The 15,117-nt window shown below is 40.5% G+C and overlaps 1 protein-coding gene across 3 annotated transcripts in view; it reads left to right on the top strand.

Moving 5' to 3' along the window:
- The window catches only part of IPPK (inositol-pentakisphosphate 2-kinase), a 60,162-nt gene that overhangs the window by 40,251 nt on the left and 4,794 nt on the right, over positions 1-15,117 (top strand). For all 3 annotated transcript variants that reach the window (XR_002342483.1, XR_002342482.1, XM_013995782.2), the window contains exon 12: positions 13,951-14,030. Coding sequence is in view for 1 of the 3 variants with exons in the window: in XM_013995782.2 (XP_013851236.2) it covers positions 13,951-14,030 (80 nt within the window). In the remaining 2 variants the exon portion in view is untranslated. The remainder of the gene's footprint in view (positions 1-13,950; positions 14,031-15,117) is intronic.

The raw sequence follows: 15,117 nt of genomic DNA, 5'->3' as shown, positions 1-15,117 counted from the left end.
GAAAGTCTTTTGGTAAATTCTCTCTGTATCTGTTTTTCTGGATATGTTTACATTTTGTCATATTTTGAAAGGTAATTTTTTTCTAGGTACAAGAAGGGATTGATTGTTTTTCTCTAAGCATTTAACCATTTTATACAGCAGCATCTGACTGTGGATGTGCTGCTGAGATGTTTTCTGTCCTGGGGAGCTAAACAGGGGATGCTTTCTTCCAGAAAAAGTTTGGATCCTTGGCTTGAGGGAGGAGTCTCAGGTTTAGATCTTGTACTCCATGGTTTATTCCTAGAAACCATGCCTACAGGGCAGCTCAGCCTTCCCAACTGCTCTTTCCTTAAAACTCTAGTTTCAGCTCTTCTGGGAGTAAGTGTGAGAAGAGGGGATTGGATTGGGGATTCCCGTTACCTTCTGCAAGCCTAGCAGGGCATTAAAAATGTCAAAGGGATATTATTGTTTTGTAGGAGGGGCCGTGCAAGTTCTCCATGCTCCTAAACATGTTTTTCTCTTTAGTATGTTCATATAATTGTCATTTATTTGGGTGCTATCTTTGTTACTGTTAAAAATAATGTTGACATCCACATTTTTGGACTTTAACCCTTGAGCACTTAAGCATTATCTGCCAGAGAGATTCTTAGAAGTTAAATTGTGGGATTGATATTTGAGATTCTGTCATATTGTCACCTGAAAAGATTTTGCCAATTCATGCTCCTGGTAACAGTTGAGGGCCATGTCCCAATGATCTCAAAAACACTTGGCATTACTAATATTTAAAATTTTATTTTTTAAGCTTTTGTTTCATTGCTCATTTAGAGTATGAAATAGAGCACATACAGAAAAGTGCACAGTACAAGATGTATTTTTCACGGAGAAAATTCTTTGAACCAGTTAGGGTCTGAATTTGGAACACTGGAAGCTCATTGGAATCCCTGTTGTTTTCCTGTACAGTTATATCTCTTCATTCTCCCTTAAGTTAACTATTGCATTGACTTATATTCCTATAGTTTTAGTTTGTTCTGTTTTTGATTTTTGTTATTACAGAATCATGCATGCGTGTGTGTGTATAGTCCTGGTTATTTTTTAAGATCTATATAGTATTTATGAGATTCATTCATGTTATTGTGTACATTTCCATATTTTCAATGCTATGTAGTGATCTATTGAATGGATATGCTACAATTCATTCATTCTACTGTTGATGGATATTTGATTTGCTCCTAGTTTTTGACTGTTGCGAATAAAGCTTCTGTGAAACATTCTTGTACACATCTCTTGGTGTACATGTACATACATTTCTCTTGAATATATTCCTAGGAGTAGAATTTCTGGACCAGGGGAATGAGCATATTTAGCATTAGTAGATACTGTAAAACAGTTTTACCTGTTTACCTATTTACATTCCCTTTGTCAGGCTGGGGTATATATACCTGTTACCCTCTCTGTCACTTGGTTTTGGGTCTTTTCCATTTTAGACATTCTAGTGAATGTATAATGGTGGCTTATTGTGATAATGAGATTAAGCACCTTTTTCATATGTTTATTGGCCATTTGCATTTTATTTTCCATGAGGTACCCATTTAAGTCTCTTGCCCAGAGTTTGTAGGATTGATTATCCTTTTCTGACTGGTTTGAAGGAGTTAAGTTCTTTTTGGGTTCTGGATAGAAGCCCACTGTCAGATGTATGTGCCACAGGTAACTTCTTCCACCTGCGATTTTACTCTCTTAAATGGAGTCCTTTTAAGAAGGCAAGATCAGTTGTATATTTATATGATCACTTTGTAGTACAGCAGAAATTATCATAACATTGTAAATCAATTATACTTCAACAGAACTTTAAAAATGAAAGCATTGAAAAAAAAGAACATAAGATCATAATTTTAAGGTAGTTTAATTTACGTCTTTTTCCTTCTTTGGCAGTCATTCTCTGTGTTTTTCTACCTAAAGTTCCTATAGATATTTTAAACTATTTGGTGGGTAACCTTCTGCAATTGATTTTTGTTATGGCATGAGATAGGGTTTTATTTTCATTTGGAATTGTCCTGATGACTATAGAGTCATAGTGAAATCTTGATTCTCAGTAGAGTAAATCCTTCAACTCTCTTTAAGACAGAGAGTTTTGGGTTTTTTTTGCTTTTTTTTTCAGGCTGCACCCATGGCATATGGGAGTTCCCAGGCCAGGGGTTGAATCGGAGCTGCAGCTGCTGGCCACAGCCACAGCCACAGCGACGCAGGATCTAGGCCGTGTCTGCGACCCACACCACAGCTCACAGCAACACCCGATCCCTAACCAGAGTGAGGCCAGGGATCGAACCCACATCCTCATGGATCCCAGCCAATTAATGCTTTGGCTCTTCTTGATCTTTTGCCTGTTTACATAAATTTTAGAATCAACTCATTAAAAAAAAAAAAAATCCAACAGCAAACACACTTGGAGTTCCCTGGTGGCTCAGTGGGTTAAGGATCCGGTGTTGTCATTGCAGTGGCTTGGGTTGCTGCTGTGGGGTGGGTTCCATCCCTGGCCTGGGAAGTTTCATATGCCATGGGTGCAGCATCCCCCACCTCCCCACCCCCAAATAAGAAATAGACTCACAGGTATAGGGAGCAAATTAGTGATTAGCAATGGGAAGAAGGATAGGGGAAGAGGCAAGTTAGGTGTAGGGGATTAAGAGATTACAAACTACTCTGTATAAAGTAAATAAGCTACAAGAGTATATTATACAACACAGAACAGAGCCAAGAGCTCATAATAACTATAAGTGGGGTATAACTGTTAAAAATTGTGAATCACTGTGTTGTACACGAAATTATGAAATATTGTACAATCAGCTCTACCTCAAAAAATAAAAAACAAACAAACAACCCCCCTTTTCAGTTCTACAAAGAAAAGCCTGTTGGAATTTTGATTGATTTGGCGTTAAAATGATGATAAGATTTGACAACTGAATAATATTGAGTCTTCCTACATGGGCATTTTCTTTTTCTTTTTTACATTTTATTTAAAATCTGATAAAACATTTTATGATTTTCTTTAGGGACCTTATATTTTATTAGATTTAGCCTTAGATACTTGATCATTTTAGATATAAACGTATCTTTTAAAATATTTCATTTTGGAGTTCCCATTGTGGCTCAGCAGAAAGGAATCTGACTAGTATCCATGAGGATGCAGTTTCAATCCCAGGCCTTACTCAGTGGGTTAAAGATATAGCGTTGCCATGAGCTGTGGTGTAGGTCACAGATGCAGGTTGGATCTGGCATTGTTGTGGCTACAACACTGGTATAGGCCAGTGGCTACAACTCTGATTCAACTCCTAGCCTGGGACCCTCAATATGCTGTGAGTGTGGCCCTAAAAAGTCCAAAAAAAAAAAAATTCCATTTTAAAAGTATTAATTGTGGATATATAGGAATGCAATTGATTTTTCTATTTTGATCATTTATCTGTTAACCTTGTTGAAATCACTGATTTTAACAATCTATTTATAGCTTCTATTGGATTTTTGTTATATATAAAATTACACTGTGAATTTGATTTTTTCCTTTCCTTTTTTTTGGGGTGGGGGGAGGTGCTTTTTTTAGGGCCACATCTGAAGCTTATGGAGGTTCCCAGGCTAGAGGTCTAAGCGTGGCTACTACAGCTGCCGGCCCACACCACAGCCACAGCAACATTAGATCCGAGCCGAGTCTTCGACCTACCACAGCTCACAGCAACGCCAGATCCTTAACCCACTGAGCAAGTCCAGGGATCAAACCCGCAACCTCATGGTTCCTAGTCAGATTTATTTCCACTGCGCCATGATGGGGACTCCTGATTTTTTTTTTCCTTTCAATTATTTATTTTGTTTTGTCTAACTGCATACAGTTAATTTGTTTGTTTGTTTGCTTTTTAGGGCCCCACTCATGGCACAGGGAGATTCCCAGGCTAGGGGTCTAATCGGAGCTACAACTGCTGGCCTACACCACAGCTACAGCAACCCAGGATCCGAGCCATGTCTGTGACTTACACCACAGCCCACAGCAACGCCGGATTCTTAACCGATTGAGTGAAGCCAGGGATCAAACCCACGACCTAGTCGGATTCGTTTCTGCTGTGCCATGATGGGAACTCCTGTTAATTTGTGATAGTAGGAATTCTAGTCTTGTTCCCAGTCTCAAAGAGGAAGCATTAAGTAAATTGTTTGCTACAGGTGTTTTTGAATGTCATTTTGTTTATTTTTTAAAATAAATAACCAGTATCCAATTAAGAGAACCATTATGCATCTACTCCTGATTTGTTAAGAGAATTTTTACCAGGAGTGGATATTGAGTTTTTCAGTGCTGTTTGAAAGCACTTTACCCCCAGTAGAACTTCTTTCAGTATTGGAGTCAATCCTCTCAAATCGTGCTGCTACTTTATCAACCAGGTTTATGTCATATTCTAAATCCTTTGTCATTTCAACAGTCTTCGCAACATCTTCGCTAGTAGATTTCATCTCAAGAAACCACATTCTTTTTGCTCATTTATAAGAAGCAAGTCCTCATCCATTAAAGTTTTATCATGAGATGGCACCTTTGGGCACCACTTCTAATTCTAGGTCTCTTGCTCTTTCCAGCACATATACACTTATTTTTTCCACTGAAGCCATAAACCCTCAACATCATCCATGAGGGTTGGAAGCAACTTCTTCCAAACTCTTAATCTTGCTCTTTTTCCTTGTCTTATGAATCACGAATGTTAATGGCGAATCCCTTCCAGAAGGTTTTCAATTGACTTTGCCCAGACACAACAGAGGAATTCACTGTCTATGGCAGTTATAGCCTTACAAAATGTGTTTTTTAAAGAATAAGACTTAAAAGTCGAAATCACTTCTTAATTCATGGACTGCAGAGTGGGTGTTGTGTTAGCAGACATGAAAACATTAATCTCATCGTATATCTCCATCAGAGCTCTTGGATGTCCAAGTGCAATGTCATTGAGCAATAATATTTTGAAAGGAATCTTTTTTCTAAGCAGTAAGCCTCAAGAGGAGGCTTAAAAAATTTAGTAAGCCATGTTGTAAACAGATGTGCTGTCATCTAGGCTTTGTTGTTTCATTTATAGAACAGAGGCAGGATAGATTTAGCATAATTCTTTTTTTTTGACCTTTTAGGGCCGCACCCACGGCACATGGAGGTTCCCAGGCTAGGGGTCTAATTGGAGCTGTTGCAGCCGGCCTACACCAGAGCCACAGCAATGCCAGATCCAAGTCGCATTCAATGCCGGATCCTTAACCCACTGAGCGAGGCCAGGGATTGAACCTGCAACTTCATGGTTCCTAGTTGGATTCATTTCCACTGCGCCGCGATGGGAACTCCTATTTAGCATAATTCTTAAGGGCCCTAGGAATTTTGGAATGGTAAATGAACATTGGCTTTAAAGTCACCAGTGGCATTAGTCCCTAACAAGAGAGTCACCCTCTCCTTTGAAGCCAGGCATTGACGTCTGCTCTCTAGCTATGAAAGTCCTCGTTGGTATCACCTTCTGATAAAAGGCTCTTTTGTCTACAGTGAAAATCTGTTGTTTAGTGTAGCCACCTTTGTGGATTAATTGAGCTAGTCTTCCAGATAATTCCCTGCAGCTTCTGCATCAGCCCTTGCATCTTTACTTTGCACTGGAATGTTATGGAGATGGCCTCTTTCCTTAAAACCTCATGAAGCAACCTCTGGTAGTTTCAGATTTTCTTTGCAGCTTCTTGACCTCTCTCAGCCGTTGTAGACTTGAAGAGAGTGGGCCTTGCTCTGCATTAGGCTTTATGGAAATGGTTTAAGGAAATGTTATGACTGGTTTTGTGTTCTACCCAGACTACTGAAACTTTCTCTATATCAGCAATAAGGCTATTTTGCTTTTTTTTTTCTTTTATTACTCAAATGAATTTATCACATATGTAGTTCTATAATGATCATAACAATCCAGTTTCACAGGATTTCCATCCCATAACCCAAGCTCATCCCCCCACCCCCTACTCTGGAGACCGTAAGTTTTTCAATGTCTGTGAGTCAGCATCTGTTCTGCAAAAAATTCAGTTTGTCCTTTTTTCAGATTCCACATGTCTGTGAAAGGATTTGATGTTGGTGTGTCATTGTATGGCTGACTTCACTTGGCATGATAATTTCTAGGTCCATCCATGTTGCAAAAAAATGCCGGTATTTCGTTCTTTTTAACGGCTGAGTGATGTTCCATTGCGTATATGTATCACATCTTCTTGATCCACTCCTCTGTCGATGGACATTTAGGTTGTTTCCATGTCTTGGCTATTGAAAATAGTGCTGCAGTGATCATCGGAGTACATGTGTCTTTGCGAGTCATGGTTTTCTCTGGATAGATGCCCAGGAGTGGGATGGCTGCATCAAATGGTCGTTCTATTTTTAGTTTTCTGAGGAATCTCCATACTGTTTTCCACAGTGGTTGCACCAGTTTACAATCCCACAAACAGTGTACTAGAGTTCCTTTTTCTCCACACCCTCTCCAGCACTTACTGCTTGTAGACTTTTTGATGATGGCCATTCTGGCTGGTGTAAGGTGGTACCTCATCGTGGTTTTGATTTGCATCTCTCTAAGAATGAGTGATGTTGAACATCTTTGCATGTGTTTTTTGGCCATCTGTATGTCTTCTTTGGAGAACTGTCTGTTTAGATCTTCTGCCCATTTTTGGATGGGGTTGTTTGTTTTTTTGGTATGGAGCTGCAGAAGGTGTTTATAAATTTTGGAGATGAATCCCTTGTCAGTCGATTCATTTGCACAGATTTTCTCCCCCTCTGTGGGTTGTCTTTTTGTGTTGTTTAGAGTTTCCTTTGCTGTGCAGAAACTTTGAAGTTTGATTAGGTCCCATTTGTTTATTTTTGTTTTTATTGTCGATACTCTAAGAGGTGGATCTGCGAAGATGTTGCGGTTGTTTATATGTCAGAGAGTGTTTGGCCTATGTTTTCCTCTGAGTGTTTTACAGTGTCTGGTCTTATATCTAGGTCTTGAATCCATTTTGAGGTTACTTTTGTGTGTGGTGTTAGGGAGTGTTCTAATTTCATTCTTTTCCATGTGGCTGTCCAGTTTTCCCAGCACCACTTATTGAACAAGCTGTCCTTTCTCCATTGTATATCCTTGCGTCCTTTGTCATAGATGAGTTGGCTGTAGGTGCGTGGGTTGAATTCTGGGCTTTCTAGCCTGTTGCACTGATCTATATTTCTGTCTCTGTGCCAGTACCGTACGGTTTTGTTGACTGTTGCTTTGTCGTGTAGTCTGAAGTGAGGGAGCCTGATTCCTCCAGCTCCATTTTTCTTTTTCAGGATGTCTTTGGCTATTCTGGGTCTTTTGTGCTTCCAAACACACTTTAAGATATTTTATTCACGTTCTGTGAAAAATGACCTTGGTAATTTGATAGGGATTGCATTGAATCTGTAGATTGCCTTGGGTAGTAGGGTCATTTTGATGCTATTGACTCTTCCACTTCAAGAGCATGGTATGTCTTTCCATCTCTTTGTGTCATCTTTGATGTCTTCCATCAGTGTCTTATAGTTTTCAGAGTACAGGTCTTTTGTCTCTTTAGGTAGGTTTACTCCTAGGTATTTTATTCTTTTGGATGCGATGGTAAACGGGATTGGCTCCCTAATTTCTCTTTCTGCTCTTTCATTGTTAGTATATAGACATGCCGTCGATTGCTGTGTATTAATTTTGTATCCTGTGACTTTGCCGAATTCATGGATGAGCTCTAACAGGTTTCTGGTAGAGTCTTTAGGATTCTCTAGGTAAAGTGTCATGTCATCTGCAAATAGTGATAGTTTTACTTCTTCCTTTGCAATTTAGATTCCTTTTATCTCTTTTACTTCTCTGATTGCTGTGGCTACGACTTCCAAAACTCTGGTGAAGAGTAGTGGCGAGAGCGGACATCCTTGTCTTCTTTCTGAGCTTGGTGGGAATTCTTTCAGCTTTTCACCACTGAGAAAGATGTTCGCTGTGGGTGTGTCATATATGGCCTTTATGATGTTGAGGTAGGTTCCCTCTGTGCCCACTTTCTGAAGGGTTTTTATCAGAAATGGGTGTTGGATTTTGTCAAAGGCTTTTTCCGCATCTATCGAGAGGATCATGTGGTTTTTATTCTTCAGTTTGTGCATGTGGTGTATCACACTGATGGACTGGTGGATATTGAAGAGCCCTTGCATCCCTGGGATAAATCCCACTTGATTCTGATGTACAATCCTTGTAATGTATTGTTGGATGTGGTTTGCTAGTATTTTGTTGAGGATTTTTGCATCGATGTTCATCAGTGAAATTGGCCTGTAGTTTTCTTTTTTTGTGGAATCTTTGTCTGGTTTTGGTATCAGGGTGATGGTGGCCTCGTAGAATGAGTTTGGGAGTATCCCTTCAACTCCAAGCCTGGGAACCTCTATATACCGCGGGTGCAGCCATAAAGGCAAAAACAAAACAAAAAAAACAAAAGTTTGAAATATTGCAAGAATTACTAAAATGTGACAGATAATGAAGTGAGCAAATGCTGTTGGAAAAATGGTGCCCATAGATTTGCTTAACGTAGGGTTGCCACCAACCAACTTATAAAAAAGCATAGTAAAAATAAGGCATGCCTGTAATTGCACAATTTATAGTGATATAATATTCTTTTTATATTTTATGATACTTCATTCACTAATATTTTGTTTAGGGTTTTTTGCATATATATATTTGTGAGGGATATAGGTTTTGGTGTTGGGGGTTTGCCTACCTCATAAAACATTTGAGGAGTGTTCATTTTTTGTTCTCTGGAAGAGGTGAAGTAAGACTCATTTTTTCTTCCTTAAATATCTTGTAGAATTACATGTGAAAACATCTGGGCCTATAGTTTGTCTTTGTGGGATAATTTATTATTTTTTGTCTTTTTAGGACCACACCTGCAGCATCTGGAAGTTCCCAGGCTAGGGGTGAATTGGACCTGCAGCTGCCAGCCTGCGCCACAGCCACAGCAATGTGGGATCCAAGCTGCATCTGTGGCCTTCACAGCAATGCCAGATCCTTTAACCTACTGAGTGAGGCCAGGGATTGAACCCTCGTCCTCACGGATACTAGTCAGGTTTGTTACTGCTGAGCCGCGATGGCAACTTCTAGGGTAATTTAAAATATCTCAATTTTATATTTTCTGTTTCCCCTATCAATTTATTTATATATTTATCTAGGCTGCACTTGTGGAAGTTCCCAGGCCAGGATAGAATCCATACTGCAGCTGAAACTTGTGCCACAGTCATGGAACTGCAAATCCTTAATCCACTGTGCCAGTGGGACTATTTCTGTCCGTCTTGATAAGTTGTGTTTTTCTAGAAACTTATTTAAAATTTACAAAATTTTGACATATTTTTTTGATAATATCCTTTTATTGTCTTTCAACATTTTATAAAATCTGAATAGCACCGTTTTTCCCCCTGATATATGGTATTTGTTTTCTTTCTATTAATCTATCCCACCAAGAGTTTATCAGTTTTGGTCATTTTGTAAAAATTAATATAATGTTCCTTTTGTACTGTATGATTGTTTTCTATTTCATTAATTTCTGCTCTTGATTATTTCCTTTTTCCTTTTTTTTGATAATTTGTTCTTTGTATAACTTCTTCCTGATATGAATGCTTATCTAATTAAGTTTTGGCTTTATTATTTTCTAAAATATGTATTTAAAGGTATATATTTTCCTATACACATGGCTTTAGCTGCATCCCACAAGCTGTATTTTCTTTTTTCTTTTTTTGTCTTTTTAGGGCCCATAGCACATGGAGGTTCCCAGGCTAGGGGTCTTATCGGAGCTAAGCTGCCAGCATATACCACAGCCACAGGAGCACAGGATCTGAGCCATGTCTGTGACCTACACCACAGCCCACAGCAACGCCAGATCCTTAACCCATTGAGCAAGGTCAGGGATTGAACCCTCGTCCTCATGGATACTAGTCAGATTCATTAACCACTGAGCCATGATGGGAACGCCCCACAATCTGTATTTTCGGTATTATTCAGTTAAAATATACTCATACTGTTAAGATTTCTTTTTTTTTTTTCATGGAAACATTTAGAAGAAACCTTATTACGAAACCCATGGGGATTCTCATCTAGTTGTAGTGATTACCAGCAAAGAAGGTGGGTGCGATGTTTTATATCTGCCCATTGGGTCAAATTAATTGTATTGTTCAGATTTCCTGTCACCTTATGGATTTTATGGTACGCTTGTTCCATAAGAAGGATGTTTTGAAACTTTACATAATGTTTGAAACTCTACATAATATGGATTTGTCTGTGTCTTACTTATTTTTGAGGCTATATTGTCAGATGCCTTCAGTTTGGAATTGTGTCACTTCTCTAGATTCTTTTTTTTATTTTAAGGACTGCACTCTCAGCATATGGACGTTTCCAGGCTAGGAGTCAAATTGGAGCTGCAGCTGCAGGCCTACACCACAGCCATTGCAACGCAGGATCCTTAACCTGCTGAGCGAAGCCAGGGATTTAACCCACATCTTCATGGATACTAGTCAGGTTTGTTTTTTGCTGTGCCCATGGCATGTGGAAGTTCCTGGGCCTGGGATTGAGCCTGAGCCACAGCAGTGAGGATACTGTATCCTAACCTCTAGGTTGCCAGGGAACTCCTGTCCTTTTATTTTATCTTTCTGTGTCTTTATATTTAAAATATGGCTTGGTTTTTTATCCATTCTGACATTGGTCTTTGTAGTTTAATTGGACTGCAATACTTGGGTTTAAACCTTAATTTTCCCACCTGTCTGAGATCTGTGTTTCCTCTCTTACTGGTTTTTGGGTTGATTAATTTTTTATCATTCCGTTTCTGTACTCTGTTCTCTCAGAGGTTATAGTCTTTACTTTCTTTTAGTGGTTATCCCAGCCATTGCAGCAAGCAGTGGACGTACTAAAGTCTAATACCTATTGGTGTTCTTAGAGTACATTTTACTGCTACTCCTGACTTATATGGCTGTTGTTGCTGTGTATTCATTTAAACTCAGAAGAGAAGACATATTATCGTTTTATATGGTTAATGTCCACTTACCCACACATTTGTCTCTTGCATTGCCCTTCGTTCTGCCCTGCATCTCTAACCTTATGTCTGGGATCATTTTGTTTTTGTCTGAACAGCACTGCTTAATGTTTCCTTTATTGTAGGTCGACTTGTGATTCATTCTTAGATTTTGTTTTAATGATGTATGTATTAGTGATTTTGTGTGTGTGTATGTTTTTTTAATTACTCAATGAATGTACATTTATAATGGTACAACGATCATCACAACCCAATTTTGCAGCATTTCCATCACAAACCCCAGCCCAACTCCCTTACCCCCCAGCCTGTCTCCTTTGGAAACCATAAGTTTTTCAAAGTCTGTGAGACAGTATCTGGTCTGCAGAGAAGTTCAGTGTGTATTGTTCTTAAATCTGTGTCTTAATGTCTTTCCTCAGTTTGGAAAAATTTTGGCCTTAACTTTTCCAGATTTTGTTTCAGCTCACATTCTCTCTTCTTCTTCTGGACTCCAGTTACATATATATTAAACATATTTTTTTATCTTCTGGGTCTCTTAATGTTGATTTTTTTTGTTTTTTATTTCTAGAATTTTCAAACAGTTCATTTTTTTTACTCCAGTTCTCCACTGCAGTTCTCAGTTTTGTCTTTTCTTCCTTGAGCAGAACAGCATGTATGTCTGGTACCTCTAATCCCTGGAGTCCATGTGTGTCTCTTTGTATCATCTTGTGGGATGGGGGTTGAGGGGGTTCATTTTATATATATATTTTGTCTTTTCTAGGGCCACACCTGCAGCACATGGAGATTCCCAGGCTAAGGGTCTAATTGGAACTGTAGCTGCTGGCCTACGCCAGAGTCACAGCAACTCCAGAACTGAGCCGCATCTGCAACCTACACCACAGCTCACGGCAACGCTGGGTCCTTAACCCACTGAGCAAGTCCAGGGATTGAACCCACAGCCTCATGGTTCCTAGTCGGATTCGTTAACCACTGAGTCACAATTGGAACTTCCGTTTTTGATCTTTTTGATGATTTTCTCTCATGGCATCGTCTTTTTGCTTCTGGGTATTTTTGCTTGTGTATCAGAAGTTGTATTTGTATGGTTATTTTAGAAATAAGTTGAGGCCTAGAATGATACCCTCTTCTAGAGAAGTTTAGGTTTGCTTCTGCCAGGGGCCTGGGAAGCACCAGCAAGCTAGGGTAATCTTAATCCAGCTTTGGTGACTGTTCTCTGCAGTTCCTGGTAAGGCCTGTCAACTTCTGGTTCATCCAGGCTTAAAGTGCAACATTTTGGATACTAACCCAGAGAGGGGATTCATCATGGTTACTGTCCCCAAGCCCATGGAGGTTAGTTACAATTGTCTCTTGGACAGACTTCCAGAATTGTCACTGACTCCCTAGGTAAGAAAACCCCAGTGTTTTTGTCCTCCCCCTGGTCTAGCAATTCTTGCTGGTCTTATTAGCTCTGTCTTCAAGCAGGTATTTTTGATAATTTGTCCAGTTCTGTCTATTTGACTTCACAAGTTGAGTTGGCCCCAACTACATACAGTAGCGTTTGTCAAAGTGAAAGTCTAGCCCTTTTATTTTATGTCTTACACACACACACAAGTACAAAAGTTTTCACTGTTGTAAAGCATCTTTTCATATGCTATTGGCTTATTTTGGGTATTTTCACCATATGGGTCTAGCACTTTATATATTCTTGATATTGTTTCATATTGCACGTACTTTTTCCTATTCCCATCTTTTACTTTTGAATTATGAGTGTATCACAAAAGCTTGTAATTATTAGGTTTTCAAATCTCTCAGTCATTTATGGCTTCTGGGTTTTGTGTCTTGCAGATTAGGACATAATAAATATACTTTGTTTTTAGTATTTATCTCTTTTATTCTTCTGGACTCAGTCCTTTTGTGTGTATTGTGTAATACATGGTTTCTTAGCTACAGAAGCAGACTGTTGGGAGAAGAGGTGCTTTTTGCTTCCACCGTAGAAACTTTTACAGGCCCGAGGTAGCCCGCCCTGGGGGTTTCCCCTCTCCTTCCCACACACGTGTTTGGAATGAGGAGCTGGGACATTGTCTCACGGCTGTGCTCTGGCTGTGCAACATGGAGGGCAGTGACTGAGAGGGAGACGGGGGGTTAGGACCTGCCACCACACAGATGTTGACGCCAGTGATAATATAAGGGCCACTCCTTTTGGTAACTAGTTTATTTTTGTAAAAGTGAGAGCTATTCAGTCAAAAAATTCAAATGATATTTGAAAGTTCAAAGAAGAAAGGGGGAAGCTGCCCCCAAATTATACACGGAGGTGACTGTCTTTTTGGTTTTCTCCCTGTATGTCTGTGACACACATGCAAGTGCACACCTGGCTTTATGAGTCAGATCCTACAAACCATCTTCTGTGTTGGAGTGCAGGCAATACATACAGATCTACCTGTGCTCATAGCCTGATGTTGAGAGCATGAACTTCAGAGTTAAGACACTGGGTTTGAGCCTAGCCTTCCTGTTGCCTAGCAGTGCAGAGCTGTTCTTTTTTCCTCATCTGTAAACTAGGACACTAGCAGCCCCTGCCTGTGGGGTCACTGTGGGGATGGAGTGAGTTTAACACACAGCTGGTGACCCCTCTGTCTGCAGTGTCATCATGCACAGTAGCTGTGTGACATTCCAGTGTGCTGTGTGACGTGGGGACATTCTGTTGCTCTAAGCAGAGCCTTGGGGAGTGTTTGTACCACTGTCTTAAGGTGTAAGGTGATTCTCAGTGTTGTCACTGGTAGCACAGCAGTAGCTGAGGCCACCACCTGCAGTTTCTTACAAAGTAGACTGTGATTGTTTGGCTGAAGACAAGTCCTAAGTCCCAGGGTTTGGAATGAGGCAAGAGGTCAGAGGGCAGGACTGGCCCGGGCCCTCCAGGGGGAAGGGAGTGTGTGGCCCTGGAGCTGACCTCTCCCTCGCCTGCAGGTGCAGCAGTACCGGGTCGCCATGACTGCAAAGGACTGCTCCATCATGATCGCGCTCTCCCCGTGTCTGCAGGATGCCAGGTGAGGCACCCGCTGCTGGGTCACGTTTCCTTGGTCTGACAGGATTTTGTGGATTGGCAGGAGAGCTCATGTCGCTATATTAAGAGAGGCCCTGGGAGTTCCTGTCATGGTGCAGTAGAAATGAATCTGACTAGGAACCACGAAGCTTTGGGTTTGATCCCTGGCCTCGCTCAGTGGATTAAGGATCCGGCAGTGCCGTGAGCTGTGGTGTAGATCGCAGATGCGGCTTGGATCTGGCATTGCTGTGGCTGTGGTGTAGGCTGGCAGCCATAGCTCTGATTGGACCCCTCCTGGGAACCTCCATATGCCACGGGTGCGGCCCTAAAAAGACAAAAAAAAGGGGAGGCCCTGGCAGGATCCTATTTATTAACAGAGGCTGATCTCCAAGGCCTGCTTGATATCATGAGGATTATTTACTCTTGCTCTTTAGAAGCTTGTAATACAGCCAGAAAGACATTTTTTGAGAATAATTTTAAAAGACTATCCTGCTAAATTCAAGATTACTGTTATTTTCTAAGAAAATGCCTCAAGGACTTAGAAGCAGTTTGGATATTATGGTGCGAATTCCTTTCTCTCAGAGGAAACCCCTGGCTCCCGTCAAGGCTCAGAGGCCCAAGGAGCTGTAGGTTCCAGTGGGCTTTATTCTTCTGCCTTTTACCAGGTCCTGATATGCCAGCCTTCACAGTCATTTCAAAGCCATTAAAACAACACGTCCATTGTTCTGCTTCCTCTTTGCAGCATTTTTCCCTGGACGTCACTCTCCAGCCCCCTCTGCCTTTTTTAGGAATTCAGGATAAACCTGATGATCTGCTCTCAGGGACTAAATGGCATCTTAAGCATCGATCTTCCGGGTGCTAAACCACACACACAGAACACTCTACATTCTCCTGATGTGTTTTCCTGGGTCAAGATGACCTCATTGCTGGCTGCCAGCCACCCCCCCCCCTTTTTTTTTTTGATGCTTTTTGAACTAAACATTCCCAGGACTCCTGCTTCTTGTCAGGCACAGCATTGTCTACTTTCTGACAGGAAACACAAAGGGACATTTATAGGGCATAACTGACATTTTTTTTTTTAAAGATTGTTC

The sequence above is a fragment of the Sus scrofa genome, chromosome 3 (genome assembly GCF_000003025.6).
Source record: "Sus scrofa isolate TJ Tabasco breed Duroc chromosome 3, Sscrofa11.1, whole genome shotgun sequence".
In the NCBI taxonomy this organism is placed as follows: Eukaryota; Metazoa; Chordata; class Mammalia; order Artiodactyla; family Suidae; genus Sus; species Sus scrofa.
Note: the sequence above shows the minus strand (reverse complement) of the source record. Positions and strands in the feature narration are given on the sequence as shown.